Raw genomic sequence first — 18,485 nt, 5'->3', positions numbered from 1 at the left:
GAGGTAAAAATTACACATGAACGCGCTCTGATGTCGTGTTTTCCACTGGGAAGTTCGAAAATAATTTTGATACCCAAGTTCCCGAGATGGGCGTGGCATAACCGTTAAAAATGGGAGATGGGAGACAAATTTCTGCTGTGGCAGGTGTTTTATTAGGTTTTTTTCCCACAACAATTCAATTGTCTTGTCTTGTCGTTAAAGTAGCACATATTTACATTAATTAATAATCAGTTGAAGCATATTGTGTATTTTAAACACATCAAAAATCACATCTAGTTGACCATCATTCCAGAATAGTTAGCAAGCTGACTAGTGTGGTAAAGTAGCTATACAATAGGATCCTGTATGGCTGAAAACTATTGCCATTTTAGTCATTAAGCAGCCTTATCTTGTCTACATTATGACTTTATTGTGAATGTGATTATAAACGATATGCTTTCGTGTTGTGCTGCTGTGTTTGCCAGTGATTCTGTGATTTTCTGGGACCGGGAAATGACTGAAATGGTTATAGTGTTAAAATAACATTTTCCAAAGACACACAAAAGTATGAACCTGGCGTCCTCCATTCTTTCCGACAACAAAGCACCTGAACACAACAAGCTCGTAATCACGACTTCTGAAGTGGGAAGTAGGAAACTTCCGATAGCACGTGAAGGCAGCATAAGTCTCAGCCTATAGGCCTACATAAACCTGTTTCTCTGTCATTTTCATTGAAGAATTGTTTGCGTGTGTTTGGACCCTTCGTTTAGACTATTCTGGATTCTCCAATTGAGCTACAACTGGATATTACCCAAGTTCTCAGAGCATTCGTGACAGAAACCGGTTGAGAGTAGGCTACAAATGCCAAATGGTGTGTGTGTGTGTGTGTGTGAGAGAGAGAGAGAGAGAGAGAGAGAGAGAGAGAGAGAGAGAGAGAGAGAGAGAGAGAGAGAGAGAGAGAGAGAGAGAGAGAGAGAGAGAGATCCTGTCATTCATCTGTTTTAATTTGAGCATTAAAAATCTAGTCCTACTTGTTCTACAATTCACACAAATAGTTTTGGTTTAGTTTCAGTTGAAAACCGTCTTGCATGTCTTTTTTACACAGAAAATAAGTGAATCATCATAACGAGGTAGCCTAATTTCACATATTTTGAATGTAAAACTGCATTAAGTTGTTATTTTAAAGTTTGTCTGTGGGCTTTGACGGCTGTAGTGATGTTGCTGAGGTGAAAAACACACAGTGCTGTCACTGGGGCGGTGCTACAAAACCGAAAAGGTACTAATCTGTACCATTTAGGGGTGAGTCAGGTACAAAGATGTCCTTTTAACTTTTGTACCTTAGGGTACCGCCCCAGTGACAGAACTGTACCTTTTTTTCGAAGAGTGAATTTGTGTAATTTATTCATGCAATAAATGGTAAAAATACATGTTCCTAAGAACGGTATCGCATGCCATGGTTTGATTTCCTGTGTTTAGAAACAGTCATTATTTTAGTAATCTTGTGAATGTTGTCAGGTGAGATGTGGCGGGGTTGTGATGGAGGAACAGGAGGATTCACACACACATTAGTTTAAACGCATCACACACACACACACACACTGGGTGAAGCTTCACATCAATCACACATAAATAAGGTAAGACACTATGTAAGAATTTCCCTATACTGTATATATTGAGGGGTCAGTACAAGTTTTTGAAAGAAATTAATAGTTTAATTCAGCAAGAGTGCATTAAATAGATCAAAAGTGACAGGAAAGACATTTATAATGTTGCAAAACAATTATATTTCTAATAAATCCTGTTCTTTTTAACTTTATTCATCAAAGAATCCTAACAAATTGTATCCTGTTTTCCACAAACATATTAAACCTATAAGGCATCACATTTATTATACTGTTGTTAAAATGTGTTTATTTAAGGCCTATCTATAATCAACAATATCAACATGATCAAAGATTTGCACACAATCTGCCAATGCAACAAACATGCGCTGATCTCATGAATGCTTTAGTTTATTACTCTAAAAAATGTTGTTGTTTTATTTTAAACTCAGATGGGTTTAGCCTGCTGGCTCATTTTATTGGGTTGTTTTTAATATTTTAGTTCTGATTAGTTTTTCTGTAACTCAGCTGCTGGGTCATCACTTACCTTCACAGCGCTGGGTCAATGTAACCTAATGTTGTCGTCTGGATATCATGCACCAGACCAAGCTGAATTTAAGATTGAACATTGGTCTGGGGAGTCTGCTCTGTATTTTCTGCACAAGAGAAGTGATCAACGGGCATAGTTCAAATGACTCTGTACACAATTGGATAGTCCTTCAACCATCAGACTAACGATCCATTGCTTCTTTATCCGTCATTGTGTTAAACCTGCCAATAAATAGCGATCCAGGTCGATAAACTGGTTTATGGTTGGTCCACGCATTTTTGTAACAGAAGCAGGAAAGAAATACGTACAGGTTTCCAGCCTGAGCTGCAGGACGAAATCTAATCGGCAGTAGATTAGGCTGGGTTCATCCAGTCTTCCAACAGTAGTCTGTGCCAAACCAGTTAAAACTGGATCCATTTGTCAACAGCCATTTTCTGTTTTGTTCTGAGAGAAAATGTCCTGAGGGGAAACTTCCTGAAAGAAAGTAAGTTTTGTATTACACTCTAATCCTATCAAATTATTAATGTACAAAGAGGAAAATGTCTGTAGTCCAACATTTTACCCACATTTTATGTAAGTCACAGCTAATGTCTGCTGGGAACGATGTGCCAGCGCCACCAGGAAGTTTCACCTCTGGCTAAACAAATGCTCTCTTATACTGTTCGTTTCACAATCACCACAGTATGTTTGTCTCATCTGTTTATTTATAAACTATGCACACACACACACAAAAATATGATTAGGGTACACATCAAAAAAGTAAGCTATACACACTGCATGAAAAGTGGGATTTTCGTCCCCGTAAACGGCCGGAAATCTCCCTGATTTTCGACAATTAACGTCAGTTTACAGCCTGTGAACGTCGCGTTCGTCTGTGCCACATATTGACGGAAACGAACCATGACGTATGTGGAGCTTGCGGAGGCATGCTGGCGCCGGCGCTAATGGCTCTAATTAGCATATGAATAGCAGCTCTGGGCGGCGCCTTGCCGGAATGGCTTGAATTTCCTCACTCAGTATTGGTTGAAACTACTACATTGAAACAAGAAATATCACTCGTGATTGGTTGGCAGATCTGTTACTATTGGTCAACCTGGGTAATAAATTAATAAATTTAAACCCCCAAATTATAATAATTTTACACACATATATATATAAAATTATGATTTGCATATTCTTTTTTAATTGTATATATTCATATTCATGTGATATGCTATTATGTTTTATATTCATGTCATTGTTATCCTATGGACTACGCTATTATAACCATCAAGGACATTCATTTATTGAGGAAAGGAAAATATGCCAGGGACGTGCAGTTTATTCGAAGAAAGAGCTTTATTAGAACAAACACACAACCAAATGCAAAACGTTTGAGATCTGCCCACACAACAATAGGAAGCTCACGAGAAGCCCAAAATCCTACAGCACCATGAAGTCTCTGTTTTCCGCTTCAGAGCTGTAGGTAACTAGCGCCATTCTGTCTGTTTTAAGTCCATTTTTCAGACGTCTGGAGACGTCTGTCGTGCGTTGCCCTGTTCTTTGGAATCGCCTCTAATCTCGACTGCAGTGTGGCACTATGGCAAGCCAGAGTATTCACAATCGCCTGGTCGGACGTCTGATTGCACACTGACGCGTCAAAAGCGCGCGTTTTCACTGCAAAACGCGCGTCCTCGACGTGTGTTTTGGCACAAAAACGCGCGCTCTTAACGCGCGCTTTGGTATCATGGAAAACGCGCGTCAAAAACGTGCGTTTTTGTCTACCAAAACGCGCGTCCTTGACGTGTGAATTGCTTATTAAAAACGCGCGTTCTTGACGTGCGCTTTGGAATGACCAAAACGCGCGTTTTCGACGTGCGTTTATCTTAACAAAAACGCGCGTCAAATACGTGCGTTTTGCTTCAGAAAAAGCGCTCGTTATGAACGTGTAAACGGGTAAACCCAACAGGCAGTGCAGAACGTGTGTTTGAAGTGTCCACCGGGCGAAGAGAACGCGCTCTTTCATTAGTGTTCTCAAGCTTGCATGTCAAAAGCCTGTTCACTCCATAGGGCTTGAGTCTGTTATGCTTTTGTCTGCTGTATGTTTAGGACTCTATTATTATCATTAAACCCAACCAAAATAACATGGAATTATTATCGAAGATAAATTTGACATTGGATTATTATAACTCAACAGTTATAATCCCATCTAATTCATATGAAATATGCATATGAAAACGTAAAACTTGTATTTAAAAGTGGGGATGACGTTGGATAAATAGGCCCATACCTAGGTATGTAAGGATACAATAAAATACTACACCACAATTATGATCAGTTTAGCTATAGCTACAGATCACTGATATAGTTGCCTGTCTGGTTTTTTTTTTGGTGGTGTAAATATAATTTATTCTGAAGCAGTATTCTTATGCAATAAGAAAAAAATTCTTATTTTTATCGGAATCAGCATATTTGTGTCATTTGCCCACGATGTTTTGAATGTAATAATAATAATAATAATAATAATAATAATAATAATAATAATAAGTAAGAAATGTTGGAGGGAAATGATTTGACTTTTGAACCGCCAGTGGGTGGCGTCAAAAGACCGTCTTAATGAGTAAGTGATTCAAACGATTCGTTCAAATGGATGATTCACTCAATAATGAGATGTTTATGAATAGGAAATTACTACATCGCTGGCTTAAATTAACTCCAAATAGGTTGGAAATTAAAAATCATACACACACTTACAATAATAATAAAAATGTGAACATTTAGTAATAAACAATTTAATGTCCATTGTTTAATTATTACTAATTAAACCTAATAAATGATCATTTCCGACATATTTGATGTTCATTATAAGCAAGCAACAAAGTGATTTTTAAACAACTATTGAGTTAAATAAAACTGCTTAGCAGGTTGGGCAAACATTTTACCCAACCGCTGGGTTAAAACAACCCAATTGCTGGGTTTGTTCATTTTCATATTTATTCCTTTATGAGCACAATCTTGTTAACATCACTACACTATATATAATTACATTTTGAATATTTATTGGTACAAGTCATCTTTGGAAAGGAATTAAGGTTAGGCTATATTACCTATGGTTATTATATGCATAATTAATCATGGTATACTAAAACAATCATTAAAATATATTATGTTTTCATGCATGCAATTTTGTAAACATATGAAGGTTAGCAGTGCTTCTGCAAACTAAACTAGCAGTGCATTGCTGTTTTCACCACAAGAGTTTATACATTTATATTTTATGCTATTTCATCAAACTTATAAAATCATAGCTTTAAAGAGTCTTAAGGTAAAACAAAAACAACAAAAATAGTACTTAAACGTTATTGGGTCGTTTAGTGTAGGCTCTCTGGCAAATCATTGGCTGAAATCATCAAACATAGCACAATATAGCCTACATATAAATTATTGTCTATAACATATGCTCAACTGTAGGCTAATTAGGCCAGCTTTGTGTAAACCGCACTAAAATTACTAAAGTCTAAAGAAAATAGGAAATTATATAAGCTCCACCTTTTGGAAAACCCCAGACTCCAAATATTTCAGAATTTAGCTTATTTTTAAATGAATGAATGAATGAAAATAACAACAAAATATAAATAAATAAAAATAACTTTAAAAATAACCGTCTTTATGCGGTTTAAACACAGATTGATCGATTAGAAACACAATGCATTTTCGGTATTTTGCATATATGTCAGAATTCCCTCTGATGTTCATTCATGTTTATTTGCTGCTGTAATTTAGAAAAGAGGAAGAGTTTATCAGTTCACGCTTGATCCGTGCTACCTGAACTGAGGCGATGCTTTCCACCACACAACTTTTTTTTTAAATGCTATCTTTTTTGTATAGCCTATAATTGCTAATTTTTCTAACATTTCTGACTTTTCTGCCTCAGAATTGCATTATCTACAGTCTCAATTACGTGTCATAAAGTGAGAATTGTGAGATAAAAAAAGTTGCAGTTCTCTTTTAAATTGTTTTCGACAGAATATGAAAATTGAGAAAGACTTTGATTCCTATTAAAAATGCATAGCATTTTATATGTAGCCTATAGCCATTATATTTGTAATTACTCTGTTGGAGTTGCCTTCGTTAATGTTTAAATCAATCGGTCATAAAAACAAGTTATTACAGCCATCATTTAAATCTTTATAGGCTATTTAACCGACACATTGTAGGTGGTGTGGCATTCATAAAATATTTTAAAATGTAATATAAAAATATTTTGTACATAGATCACATTTCTCTTAAATATATACATTTGTGTGGATTGTGTGAATACATATTAATTGCCTGTGGTTCGGGAGTGGCTTAACAACAGAAATACGACAACTGTAGCTAAATTCATTGACACGTCTGTGTGTGGTGGCATTTGATCTGACCCCAGCCTCAGTCCATTTCTTGTGAAGTTCACCCAAATTCTTAAAATCAATGTTGTTTGACAAACCTCTTGAGGCTGCATTTCTCTCGGTTTGTTGTGCATCTTTTTCTTCCACCCAACTGTTTGTTAACATGCTTGGATACAGCTCTCTGTGAACAGCCAGCTTCTTTGGTAATGAATGTTTGTGGCTTCTTCTCCTTGTGAAGGTGTCAATGGTAGTCTTCTGGACAATTGTCAGATCAGCAGTCTTTCCCATGATTATGTGCCCTAGTGAACCAAACTGAGAGACCATTTCCAAGGCCCAGGAAACCATTGTAGGTGTTTTGAGTTGATTAGCTGATTGGCATGTCACCATATTCTAAGTTGTTGAGAGAGGGAATTGATGTTTCGTTGTTGTTGTTTTTTTTAATGTGAGCCAAAATCATCACAATTAAAAGAACCAAAGACTTAAAGTACTTCAGTCTGTGAGCATTGAATTTATTTAATACACAAGTTCCACAATTTGAGTTGAATTACTGAAATAAACTTTTCCATAACATTCTAACTTATTGAGACGCACATGTGTATATATAGGTAATATAGGCTGGGTTTGCTTCTGTTCAGGTTAACCAGAACGTCAAAATTATGATTTCTGTGTTCAGATTTTGTGACACAAATCATATTTGGTCTGAAACCTACGGCATAATTACACTTTTTTTGTAATTGCTGTCCGAGGTGATGAAAAAAAAATCTCATCATGTCAGTAGCCAAAGCACTACAGCAACAACACTAACCCTCCGAGAAAAATACAAGTGGTCAGATAAGTTTGACATATAGCCTACATTAATTATATATATACATTACAAATTATATATAGTGTAGTGATGTTAACAAGATTGTGCTCATAAAGGAATAAAAACAAATGAGTGCAGCACACACAAACTCAACAGGTGCTGTGGTAAAAATGTCAAAATGTGGAGGTTATATTCATAACATCTGATATAGTTAAGCAGCATCACATGACCCTGAGTGCTGTTTTCCTGAATACCATCACTATTTGAAATGTGAAGGATTTCGTACAAGAGTCCATTACAAGTAGGCCTGGTTCATATTCATGACATGCATTCACGTTTTAGAAACACACTTAAAAAAAAAGTCATCCAATTTGAGATGAAAATGAACAAACCCAGCAATTGGGTTGTTTTAACCCAGCGGTTGGGTAAAATGTTTGCCCAACCTGCTAAGCAGTTTTATTTAACTCAATAGTTGTTTAAAAATCACTTTGTTGCTTGCTTATAATGAACATCAAATATGTCGGAAATGATCATTTATTAGGTTTAATTAGTAATAATTAAACAATGGACATTAAATTGTTTATTACTAAATGTTCACATTTTTATTATTATTGTAAGTGTGTGTATGATTTTTAATTTCCAACCTATTTGGAGTTAATTTAAGCCAGCGATGTAGTAATTTCCTATTCATAAACATCTCATTATTGAGTGAATCATCCATTTGAACCAATCGTTTGAATCACTTACTCATTAAGACGGTCTTTTGACGCCACCCACTGGCGGTTCAAAAGTCAAATCATTTCCCTCCAACATTTCTTACTTATTATTATTATTATTATTATTATTATTATTATTACATTCAAAACATCGTGGGCAAATGACACAAATATGCTGATTCCGATAAAAACTTGCATAAGAATACTGCTTCAGAATAAATTATATTTACACCACCAAAAAAAATCCAGACAGGCAACTATATCAGTGATCTGTAGCTATAGCTAAACTGATCATAATTGTGGTGTAGTATTTTATTGTATCCTTACATACCTAGGTATGGGCCTATTTATCCAACGTCATCCCCACTTTTAAATACAAGTTTTACGTTTTCATATGCATATTTCATATGAATTAGATGGGATTATAACTGTTGAGTTATAATAATCCAATGTCAAATTTATCTTCGATAATAATTCCATGTTATTTTGGTTGAGTTTAATGATAATAATAGAGTCCTAAACATACAGCAGACAAAAGCATAACAGACTCAAGCCCTATGGAGTGAACAGGCTTTTGACATGCAAGCTTGAGAACACTAATGAAAGAGCGCGTTCTCTTCGCCCGGTGGACACTTCAAACACACGTTCTGCACTGCCTGTTGGGTTTACCCGTTTACACGTTCATAACGAGCGCTTTTTCTGAAGCAAAACGCACGTATTTGACGCGCGTTTTTGTTAAGATAAACGCACGTCGAAAACGCGCGTTTTGGTCATTCCAAAGCGCACGTCAAGAACGCGCGTTTTTAATAAGCAAATCACACGTCAAGGACGCGCGTTTTGGTAGACAAAAACGCACGTTTTTGACGCGCGTTTTCCATGATACCAAAGCGCGCGTTAAGAGCGCGCGTTTTTGTGCCAAAACACACGTCGAGGACGCGCGTTTTGCAGTGAAAACGCGCGCTTTTGACGCGTCAGTGTGCAATCAGACGTCCGACCAGGCGATTGTGAATACTCTGGCTTGCCATATGGCACAGAGCTCGGCGAGCTCCCGGCTGGTCAAACAGTCCATCCAGACACCGCGCGAACGATGCCGTCTTCATCATCAGACATCAGGTCTATGGTAGCGCACTTCCAAAGGCCCACCTCATATCCTCAGCTAACACACTCTTTCTTGCTTGTAGCAGCTGTAAAAACAAACAATAAAGACAATCAGTATTGCGCGATGTACTGCGTAAAACGCACCTGAAAAATAGTCACACTGACCAAAAACGGATCTAATCTAATAAATCTTACCCTCTTCTCAATCGACTCCGAGTTGAACTCTTCACAGCTTTTCAAGAACTGGATGTTTGTACCTCCTGCGTACTGTCTCTGTCTTACATGCAGCTGGAAAACAATTAAATGAGTGTTATGAAGAAGTTGTGAAGACGGCGTACTGCTTCCTGTAAAATGACCAGAAAAAGAAAACACTTTTATAAAGCAACTTACATTTGTTCTTTTACAAGGCTAATTTCAGCTTGTGCTACTTAAAAAGCTTTGCTTTAGGTTACTTTAGCTTAGATAACAGTCTTACCGCAATCTTAGGACTGGTCTTCTCTTAGGCACTCGTCTTCTCTTCTTAAAGTTAGTATCTTCCACACAGTTTTTCGACTCCAAAGCAAGCAACCTATCATCTATGGACAGCAACCTGGAGATTACTAAAGTTAACTGCTCGTTAAAATCGGCAGCAAACTGAGCAAGCTGACGAGATAGCCCACTGATTGCATTCAGCTGTTTCTTCCCGCCGGTGTTACGGATCAACTGGGGATCATGTTATCTGGGGACGGGCGCGTGCACGCAGCTAGTTTTACCTGGATTTACAGCAGATGTTAGACGAGGACAGATTCGTCACAGCGGATTTTCCACTGAACAGATTTAAAACGCTTTCCACATTATTGGTAAATGTTTGCATAATATCAGGCTCTGTGTTTTCCTCTGTCGCTGCTTTGCTGTATGTTTCAAACGCAGTTTAAGGGAAATTTTAATGTGGTTTCATTTCACAACACAGACCACGCCCACATTTTGTTACATTCTTTTCGATGAAAGTCGTATCCAATGACAATTACATTCAATAAATTACATTGTGTCGTATTAGTATCGGAATTTTTATTTTATTTTTAATAACTATTGTTTTTGTAATTTGCTTAGGGTATTTTTTAAATTATATATATAATATATATATATATATATATATATATATATATATATATATATATATATATATATATATATATCCTAACTAAAATAACTCATAGCCTGTCATATTACCTTTCTCATATTAGCCTATTATATTCTATTATAATCTATTATATTGCCCACCCCTTGCCCACCTGCACATCCCAGCTGATATACAAGATTTGGGGGGTCATTCTGCATTTGAATGTTTGAAAGGGTTTTAAATCTTCTAAATAAAGTAAAATGATTCAAAATCAAGTAATTTATATATGCCAAAGTCAACTTTAAACATATACAATGTAATTTCCAAACAGCAAAATTGTGGCCAGTGAAAATGCTGAGTGGCTAGTAACTTTGGAAAACCACTAGCCACGGTGGCCGGTGAGCAAAAAAGTTAATGTCAACCCCTGTATATATATATATATATATATATATATATATATATATATATATATATATATATATATATATATATATATATATATATATATATATATATATACACACACACACACACACACACACACACACACACATATATATATATATATATATATATATATATATGTAGTGCCGTTAAAATTAATTTGCGTTAACACGTTAATTTTGACAGGCAATGATATATGATATATAAAGTTTGCTGATGTATGACGCCGCTTATTAGCAGGAGACCGCAATGATTGGTAAAAGTTGCAGTGATTGGTCAAAATTGCGAGTCGCACTGAATTCACGGGGACTGATTGCAAATGACACACAATAAATAATCTAGAATACTTTCATCAAATATATAAATTCAAGCTTAAGTTTAAGATTTTACAATTAGGCTATACTGAGCCTGATCTATCTAAGAGATTTTCTTAGAAGGAAGTTCATACCTTTTAGAAAAATGTCACATGGGTTAAAACTCCTGCTACCCTGATTTGCATTTGTATAGCTCACAGCATGTTCATTTACATGTTAAAGCCTCCCCTGGAGTTAAGGGAAGGGGGGTCTTGGGGGGGACAACTGCCAAGCAAGACCCACGTCAATTTCTGACAATTCACGGCAGTTTTCGGTGTCGCCTGCAAACTGCCGTGTACAGTCGTAAACCTGATCTTCCACGACAATCTACAGTGCCGCTTACTGACGAAAATCCCACTTTTCATGCAGTGACAGAAGTTAACGAAAAGTCACAATAAGTCACTCGGACGGCACGGCCACAGGCCATTGGCTGAACGTCTGATAGCATACTTATCTGGAAACACTTCAGTAGTTTTGAAGTTCGTCTTATTGGTTGAATATAGGATTTATTTGCGACGTGTGAATAATTTATAGATGAACGCCAGTCTGTTATTGCAGGGACACCAACTTTACACTTTCACAGCCCTAAACGTGACGTGGAACAAAACTAACTGTGATTGGTTACATGTCAGTCAAACATCCTCTGTTAAAGGTGCCATCTGTAAAAATTGAGGTAAAAATATCTAAAAAATGACCTACACGCATCAAAAGAATGAGAAGAAATAAGGGCGATGTTTTAATTAAAAAAATGTCAAGTTATAGTGCAGAGATATCAATTACTAATTAGCAGTAGCATTACTAGCCTCGGCCCGACAGCCAGGTATGGTAATACCAGTCTCGGCCATGGGAGGCGGTATGCAGGCAACATAACCACCAGCCAACCTGGCGTACTTGAACCTGATGTCAATCGTGTGGAAAGTACAGCCCACTACTTCATTTCAGTTCAGGGAAGAGAGTGGACGGATGGCCGAAGCCCTTGGCCCCTTAAATGTATCATATATTCTAAAAATAGCTGTTTTTACCTGACCAGAAAAAGCGGAAGTGCGGGCGCCCGGCGACTGTGTCTCGTCCCGTCATAATAAAAGTCCCCGCGTACTCGCGAGCCGTTTAGAAAATTTGCATAGTGCACCTTTAACTGAATATTTTGTCGTTGTTTAAAAGGTAGTGCATATCACAAGTTAAAGAGTATAGTGTCCGAATATTTCATTTTAAAAAATGAAGGAAAAAAACAATTAAAAAAAAGTTATTTTTTCCTATTTTTCAAGTGTTTCACATTGCTTTTTTTACGACTCCAACAACTCGTCCTGCCTTTTGAATCACCTAGTTTATAAAGAACAACCTTCTTCTGTCTTGGGTAACAGTGTGAACTTTGTGCTTGTTCACAGGTTTTTTTATTTTTTTATTTTTTGGTATAAATGTCTACTGAGGCAAAGAACTTTTTTGGCGTTAGATTCTGTATTCAGTAAATTGACCCTGTTTGTCATGTCTTTCCAACTCAGGATTTCGCTCTTGTTATGGACAGTAAACAGAAGGAGATCCACAAATGCAAGGTTTGTGAGTCGCTTGTAAAGCTGGATACCTGTTCACCAAAATTCAAGGCATTGATGTCCTCTCATCTGTCCGCAGGAACAGCTTGAAGGCTTATTGAAGGAACAAAAAACACTGAGAGATGGCATCGATAAAAACAAAACATTTGCCAAGGAATTTAGACAACGAGTTGAGGGCAGGAAAGTGTCAAATGAGGAAGTAAACAAGAAATATACTAAGACAATACAGAAAAAGAAGGTCTGTATAAATAAACACACTCATTATATCCCCTTATTAAAGATATTTTATACTTAATGTTAATGGGTTCCTCTGTGTGCAGGAGAAATGCAGAATTATACAGGAGGAGCAAAACAGGCTGCAGATGGAGATCATGAAAATAAAAGAGGAGTTGCAAAGCCTGGACCATAAAAACAGCCGTCGGAAAAAACAAACTGAGGTTTAAGGTGTCAAAGTATAAATCAGTGCTGTCAAATCGATTCATCACATCCAAAATAAAAGTTTGTGTTTACATAATATATACTGTGTATAATTATTATGTATATATACATACACATTCAGTATATTTAAGAAATAGCATGTATATTATATATACATATTTTATCTTTCACATCTATCTTTTTTTTCTTATATATAATATATACATGCATAAGTGTGTATTTATACACATAATATTGCACACAGTACACACACATATACTCACACAAATTATTTTACTTGTATTCTAAATATTTTCCTTTATATTCATATAAATTTGACCGTAAAATGTCCATGTTGATTTAAAAAATGTATGGAAACATTACTCACAAAGTGAGATTAAAGTGTTAGTTCACCCAAAAATGTATTTTCTATCATTAATTCCTCTTACTCATGTTGTTTCAAACCCGTAAGGTCTTCGTTCATCTTCAGAAACAAATGAAGATATTTCTGATAAAATCTGAGAGCTCTCTGACCCTCAATAGACAGCGATTTAGCTTTTAAGGTCGGAAGTAAATTCATTGTTAAAATTCTCCATGTGACTCCTGTGGTTCAACATTAATGTTATGAAGCGGCGAGAATACTTTAGTGAGCAAAACAAACAAAAATAATTACCTTATTCAATGATTTCTTGTCTTACGTGTCAGTCTTGTGCGCTGTTGGTGTATACAGTGCAGCTCTTCTGAGTGATGTCAGAGATATGCCATGAACGCCGGTTTACCATTGGCCGAAGCTGTTCATGTGACGCGTGTGATGACACAGGAGCTGACCAACAGTTTAAGAGTCTGACACAGACGAGAAGAAACTGTGGAATAAAGTCGTTATTTTTGTTTTGTTTTTGCGCACTGAAGTATTCTCGTGGCTTCATAACATTAAGGTTGAACCACTGGAGTCACATGAACTATATTAACAAAGTCTTTACTTCCTTTCTGGACCTTATTAAATCGTTGTCTATGAGGGTTAGAGAGCTCTCAGATTTCATCAGAAATATCTTCATTTGTGTCTTAAGGGTTTGGATCGACATGAGGGAGAGGAATTACATTTTTGGGTGACCTGTCCCTTTAACACATTTCCTCCACAGATCTCTACGGCGGTGCCTGAGAGGAGAGTAGTTTTTGAAGGAAAGACAAAAGATGGAGCACATGCTGTGAGTTTTGATGTGGATTCACGTATAGTTTATCCAATGGAGGGTGGAACAGCAATGATCACTTTTGAGGAGAAGGATGGTATGTAGCATCATCACAGTGGGAAACTAATATACACATAATTCCAAAACTGTATGATTTTTTACAAAATAAGATATTTTTATACTGTTTTTGACCATACTGTAGGCCTACACGAGTACAAGGAACTTCATTGTCCACAACAATTTTCAAAGGCTTCCAACCATATTTTTTATTCTTAAAGGGGTGTTTGATTATGATTTCACTTCTTTAACTTTAGTTAGTGTGTAATGTTGTCGTTTGAGCATATGTACAACATCTGCAAAGTTATGACGCTCAAAGTTGAAAGCAAAGGAAGATATTTTATTTTAAAGAAATCACTTTTTAAGGACTACAACAAACGGCTGGTAGGGACTACAACAAGCTTCTACATGTATTAGTGACGCCATCCCCGGGAACACACACAAAGGCCATGCGGAGAAGAGGAAGAGTTCTTGTAGTCGAGCACATTTGGGAGTCGCTCAAGCCGTCTTTTCACATTTATTACAATACAGTATGAACACAAGCATGTCATAAAAGATAACAGTATAAGTCATAACTGTAATTACACTAAACTATCCCTGTTCTCTCGTCATGCAGCAGATATTCTCTGGCTCGTCTTACAACAGTTCCCACAACAGCGATTTATATATTATCATGACAGAATTTGCTAATCAATGATCAAGTGTTCGTCTCTCCATCATTGTCCGACTCCCATTTGAACATAAAAGGCTGAACAGTTTCTGATATTTTCAGTGTGTTTGCGAGAGGTAATCCGAGCTGCTAACACAAGCTCTTGAAGCTCCGCGCTCTTCTTATAAGGGGGCCGGAGCAGCAGCTCATTTGCATTTAAAGGGACACACACACACAAAAATGTAATCATTAAAATCACTGTAATGCATGGGCTTTTGTGACTTATTGATTTATTAAAGGGTTAGTTCAACCAAAAATGAAAATTATTTCATTACTCACCCTCATGTCGTTGGACACCTGTAAGACCTTCGCTCATCTTCAGAACACAAATGAAGATATTTTTGTTGAAAGCTGAGAAAGGCTTCAGAAAGGCCTCCATTGGGATTCAGTACATTTCCACTGACCCACTGGCTATAGAATTCCAGTGGCTATACAATAATTGTACCAAGCGGCGAGAACAGTTTTTTGTGCCCAAAAAAAATCTAAATAATGACTTTATCTGCCAAGATATTGTCTTCCGTGTAGGTCTCGGATGTGAACTCACGCGATAGCGGCGCTCCTCCTCTTCCGGGTCATGTATTCGCTATGACTCGAACGGCGGAGCTGCGTCATATTCTCGCGCATGTGTCGAGTTCACGTCAATAATTTGGTGGATTATATCGTTATTTAGATTTTTGTGCGCACAATAACTATTTTCGTCGCATTGTAAAATTATTGTATAGCCACTGTAGTGAGATGGACTTTGTAACGAAGTCTTTAGTGCCTTTTATGGGTCTTGTGAGTGGCTCAGTGGAAATGTACTGAATCCCAATGGAGGCCTTTTTGAAGCCTTTCTCAGCTTTCGACAAAAATATCTTCATTTGTGTTCTGAAGATGAACGAAGGTGTTACAGGTGTCCAACGACATGAGGGTGAGTAATTAATGAAATAATTTTCATTTTTGGGTGAACTAACTCTTTAACTTCTCTTCCTTCATTCAAATGATCCTGCATCTTTAGTGGCTCAGAAAATCTTGACCCAGAAGGAGCATAAGGTGGAGCTTGGAGATTGTGATCATAGAATCACTTTGCAGGCTAAGCCCATTCAGTTCCTGGTACCTGAACATGTTGAGGTAATAGAGACAGACAAGCTGACTTCCATTTACCGACATGAATTGTATTTTGTGGACTGCGTTGTGTTCCTATGTGTGACATTAAACGCCTCTCTCTTTTTCTCTCCATCTGTTAGATGGAAACACTGGTGTGTCCACACAGAATCCTAGTATCTAACCTGCCAAAGGAAGAAGCTGAGGACAAAGTACTAGACAAACTGAACATCCATTTCTCTCGGAAAAGGGACGGCGGCGGCGAGGTGGAGGACGTAGACATGCTGCACGACTCTGGCACTGTGGTCATTACCTTCGTAGATGATGATAGTACGTCAACCAAATTCATGCATTTTTAGCACAAGATGCTTGAGGTATTTATTTCTAATTTGTTTCTTTGTCTTCAGTTGCCAAACATCTCTCAGACAAACAGGATCATGAGGTAGATTTTGGTAAGAAAAAGTACAAGGTGAAGGTCACTCCATTCCTCAATGGCGAGATTGCACAGATGAAGGTATGTCACGATAGTTTAAACTGTTTTACCAGTGTTGTTTATGACGCTAACTGACTGTTGCTCCCTCTCAGATGTGTAACTCAGAGTGCATGCGCACAGTGCTGCTCACGGGCATCCCTGACATCATGGTCAAAGACAACCTGCAGGACAACCTGGAGATCCACTTCCAGAAGACAACCAATGGTGGCGGAGAGGTGGAAAGCATCCTCTACAACCCTCTGGGCCACATCATCCTGGCTTTGTTTGAAGAAGACTGTCCTAAAGACAGCCAGACCGTGTGAGAATGCTAATAAACTTCTACACCCCAGAGATCCTATGCTGTCTGTAGATGACAAAATAGAGAATTAATTATATGTGGAACTTTTATTAACTCTTGATTTGGGCCTATTTTGGTTTTGGCAGTTGCCAAGAGAACATTGCCTGATGGCATTGTGCAAAGGGTAAAGTTTGGTGGAGGGGGGATTATGGTGTGGGTTGATTTTCAGGGGTGGGGCTTGACCCATTAGTTCCAGTGAAAGGAACTCTTAATGCTTCAGCATACCAAGACATTTTGGAAAATTTCATGCTCCCAACTTTGTGGGAACAGTTTGTGGACGGCCCCTTCCTGTCCCAACATGACTGCTCACCAGTGCACAAAGCGTCAGCCCATAAAGACATAGATGAGTGAGTTTGGTGTGGAGGAACTTGACTGGCCAGCACAGATTGCTGAGCTCAAACCGAAAGAAAACTTTTGGGATGAATTAGAGCGGAGACTGCAAACCAGGCCTTCTTGTCCAACACAAGCGGCAACCTCCCGCGATCTCTCTTGAAGCCAATAGGGAAGTAATGTAAACTGCAATTCCTCAACTGGCCACAAGAGTCAGGCTCCAGAAGGGAGCAGAATCTTATTGAGCCCCATGTTAAAATGCCCAACTTTACAGCAGAAAAAAAACATGTATTGAATGTAAAACCAAAAATTGTGTTTTTGCCTATACGGCTAATTTTGAACTTCATGACAACTGTGAGGGGGGTGAATTTTTTTATAACTCATTCGTTTACGTTATATAAAGCCTTAAAGTTCTGCATAATTAAGGGCGTGGTTACAGGTGGATAGCCATTTATCTGCCGTCTATAATCATTGCGTCACCTAAGCTCCGCCCACATCCCGCCTTTTTGCCCATTTTCTGTAATCCGGGAGTGACACGCGATGACTTGTTCACAAGATGGCGACGCCCAGCTCGCCCATACTTTAAGCTTCAGAACGGCTTATCGGAATCCTATGGGTGATGTCAAGGATACTACGTCCATATTTTTTTACAGTCTATGGTCCAACATCAGTGCCTGTCCTCACAAATTCGCTTCTAGAAGAATGGTCAAAAATCCCCCATAAACACACTCCTAAACCTTTTGGAAAGCCTTCCCAGAAGAGTTGAAGCTGTTATAGCTGCAAAGGGTGGGCTGACTCCATATTAAACCCTACGGATTAAGAATGGGATCATGTCATTAAAGTTCATGTGCATGTAAAGGAAGGTGTCTTAAAACTTTTTGCAATATACAAGTACTGCACTTAATTTCATATTTTTGTTCCGTTTGGGTCTCTGAATAGAACTGAGTTTTTTCCCTCCTCGAGTATGAGCTTAATATTCTCACAATATCATATACTTAGTGCTCATATAATTGAGCCCTAAAAGAATTATGTTTAAAATAAGATATTCAACAAAAGACACATTTATTATTCTATATTCCTATACTTTGTCTAAAGTTTAAAAAAAACTTATATTTAAGCAGTTCTTGTTATTAATATAATAATAATAATAATAATAATAATAATAATAATAATAATATATTTTATTTATAACGCACTTTTCATTCCGAAGAATCTTGAAGTGCAATAATGTAAAAGGGGGAAAAAAGGGCTTTAAAGGGTTAAATGCCATTGTGTTGGCATTATTTTCTTACACTTGATCTCTACAACATTTT

At 37.4% G+C, this 18,485-nt stretch overlaps 2 protein-coding genes across 5 annotated transcripts in view; both read left to right on the top strand.

The window, feature by feature from the left end:
• The window catches only part of mrpl40 (mitochondrial ribosomal protein L40), a 135,689-nt gene that overhangs the window by 86,609 nt on the left and 30,595 nt on the right, over window positions 1–18,485 (top strand). The window lies entirely within an intron of this gene.
• Window positions 1,548–18,222, top strand: LOC137038323 (interferon-induced 35 kDa protein homolog). 3 transcript variants are annotated; one of them, XM_067412804.1, is made up of 9 exons: window positions 1,548–1,613; window positions 12,512–12,562; window positions 12,639–12,797; window positions 12,880–12,996; window positions 14,116–14,260; window positions 15,927–16,039; window positions 16,156–16,342; window positions 16,420–16,526; window positions 16,598–18,222. In XM_067412804.1, exons 2-9 carry the CDS (start codon window positions 12,527–12,529, stop codon window positions 16,805–16,807), a joined length of 1,074 nt encoding a protein of 357 aa, XP_067268905.1. In that variant the 5' UTR covers window positions 1,548–1,613; window positions 12,512–12,526; the 3' UTR covers window positions 16,808–18,222. The 3 variants fall into 3 exon arrangements, with proteins under 3 accessions (XP_067268905.1, XP_067268906.1, XP_067268907.1); XM_067412805.1 differs by lacking the exon at window positions 1,548–1,613 and adding an exon at window positions 12,301–12,366; XM_067412806.1 differs by lacking the exons at window positions 1,548–1,613; window positions 12,512–12,562; window positions 12,639–12,797; window positions 12,880–12,996 and adding an exon at window positions 13,624–13,993.

Source organism: Pseudorasbora parva, chromosome 13, assembly GCF_024679245.1.
Source record: "Pseudorasbora parva isolate DD20220531a chromosome 13, ASM2467924v1, whole genome shotgun sequence".
In the NCBI taxonomy this organism is placed as follows: domain Eukaryota; kingdom Metazoa; phylum Chordata; class Actinopteri; order Cypriniformes; family Gobionidae; genus Pseudorasbora; species Pseudorasbora parva.
Note: the sequence above shows the minus strand (reverse complement) of the source record. Positions and strands in the feature narration are given on the sequence as shown.

Bases quoted from the DNA above. Each gene is read 5' to 3' on its own strand.
- LOC137038323 (XM_067412804.1), top strand. From the start codon at position 12,527: ATGGACAGTAAACAGAAGGAGATCCACAAATGCAAG. The intron at 12,798-12,879 runs GTCTGTATAAAT...CTCTGTGTGCAG, and splicing joins AGACAATACAGAAAAAGAAG to GAGAAATGCAGAATTATACA. The intron at 12,997-14,115 runs GTTTAAGGTGTC...TTTCCTCCACAG, and splicing joins GTCGGAAAAAACAAACTGAG to ATCTCTACGGCGGTGCCTGA.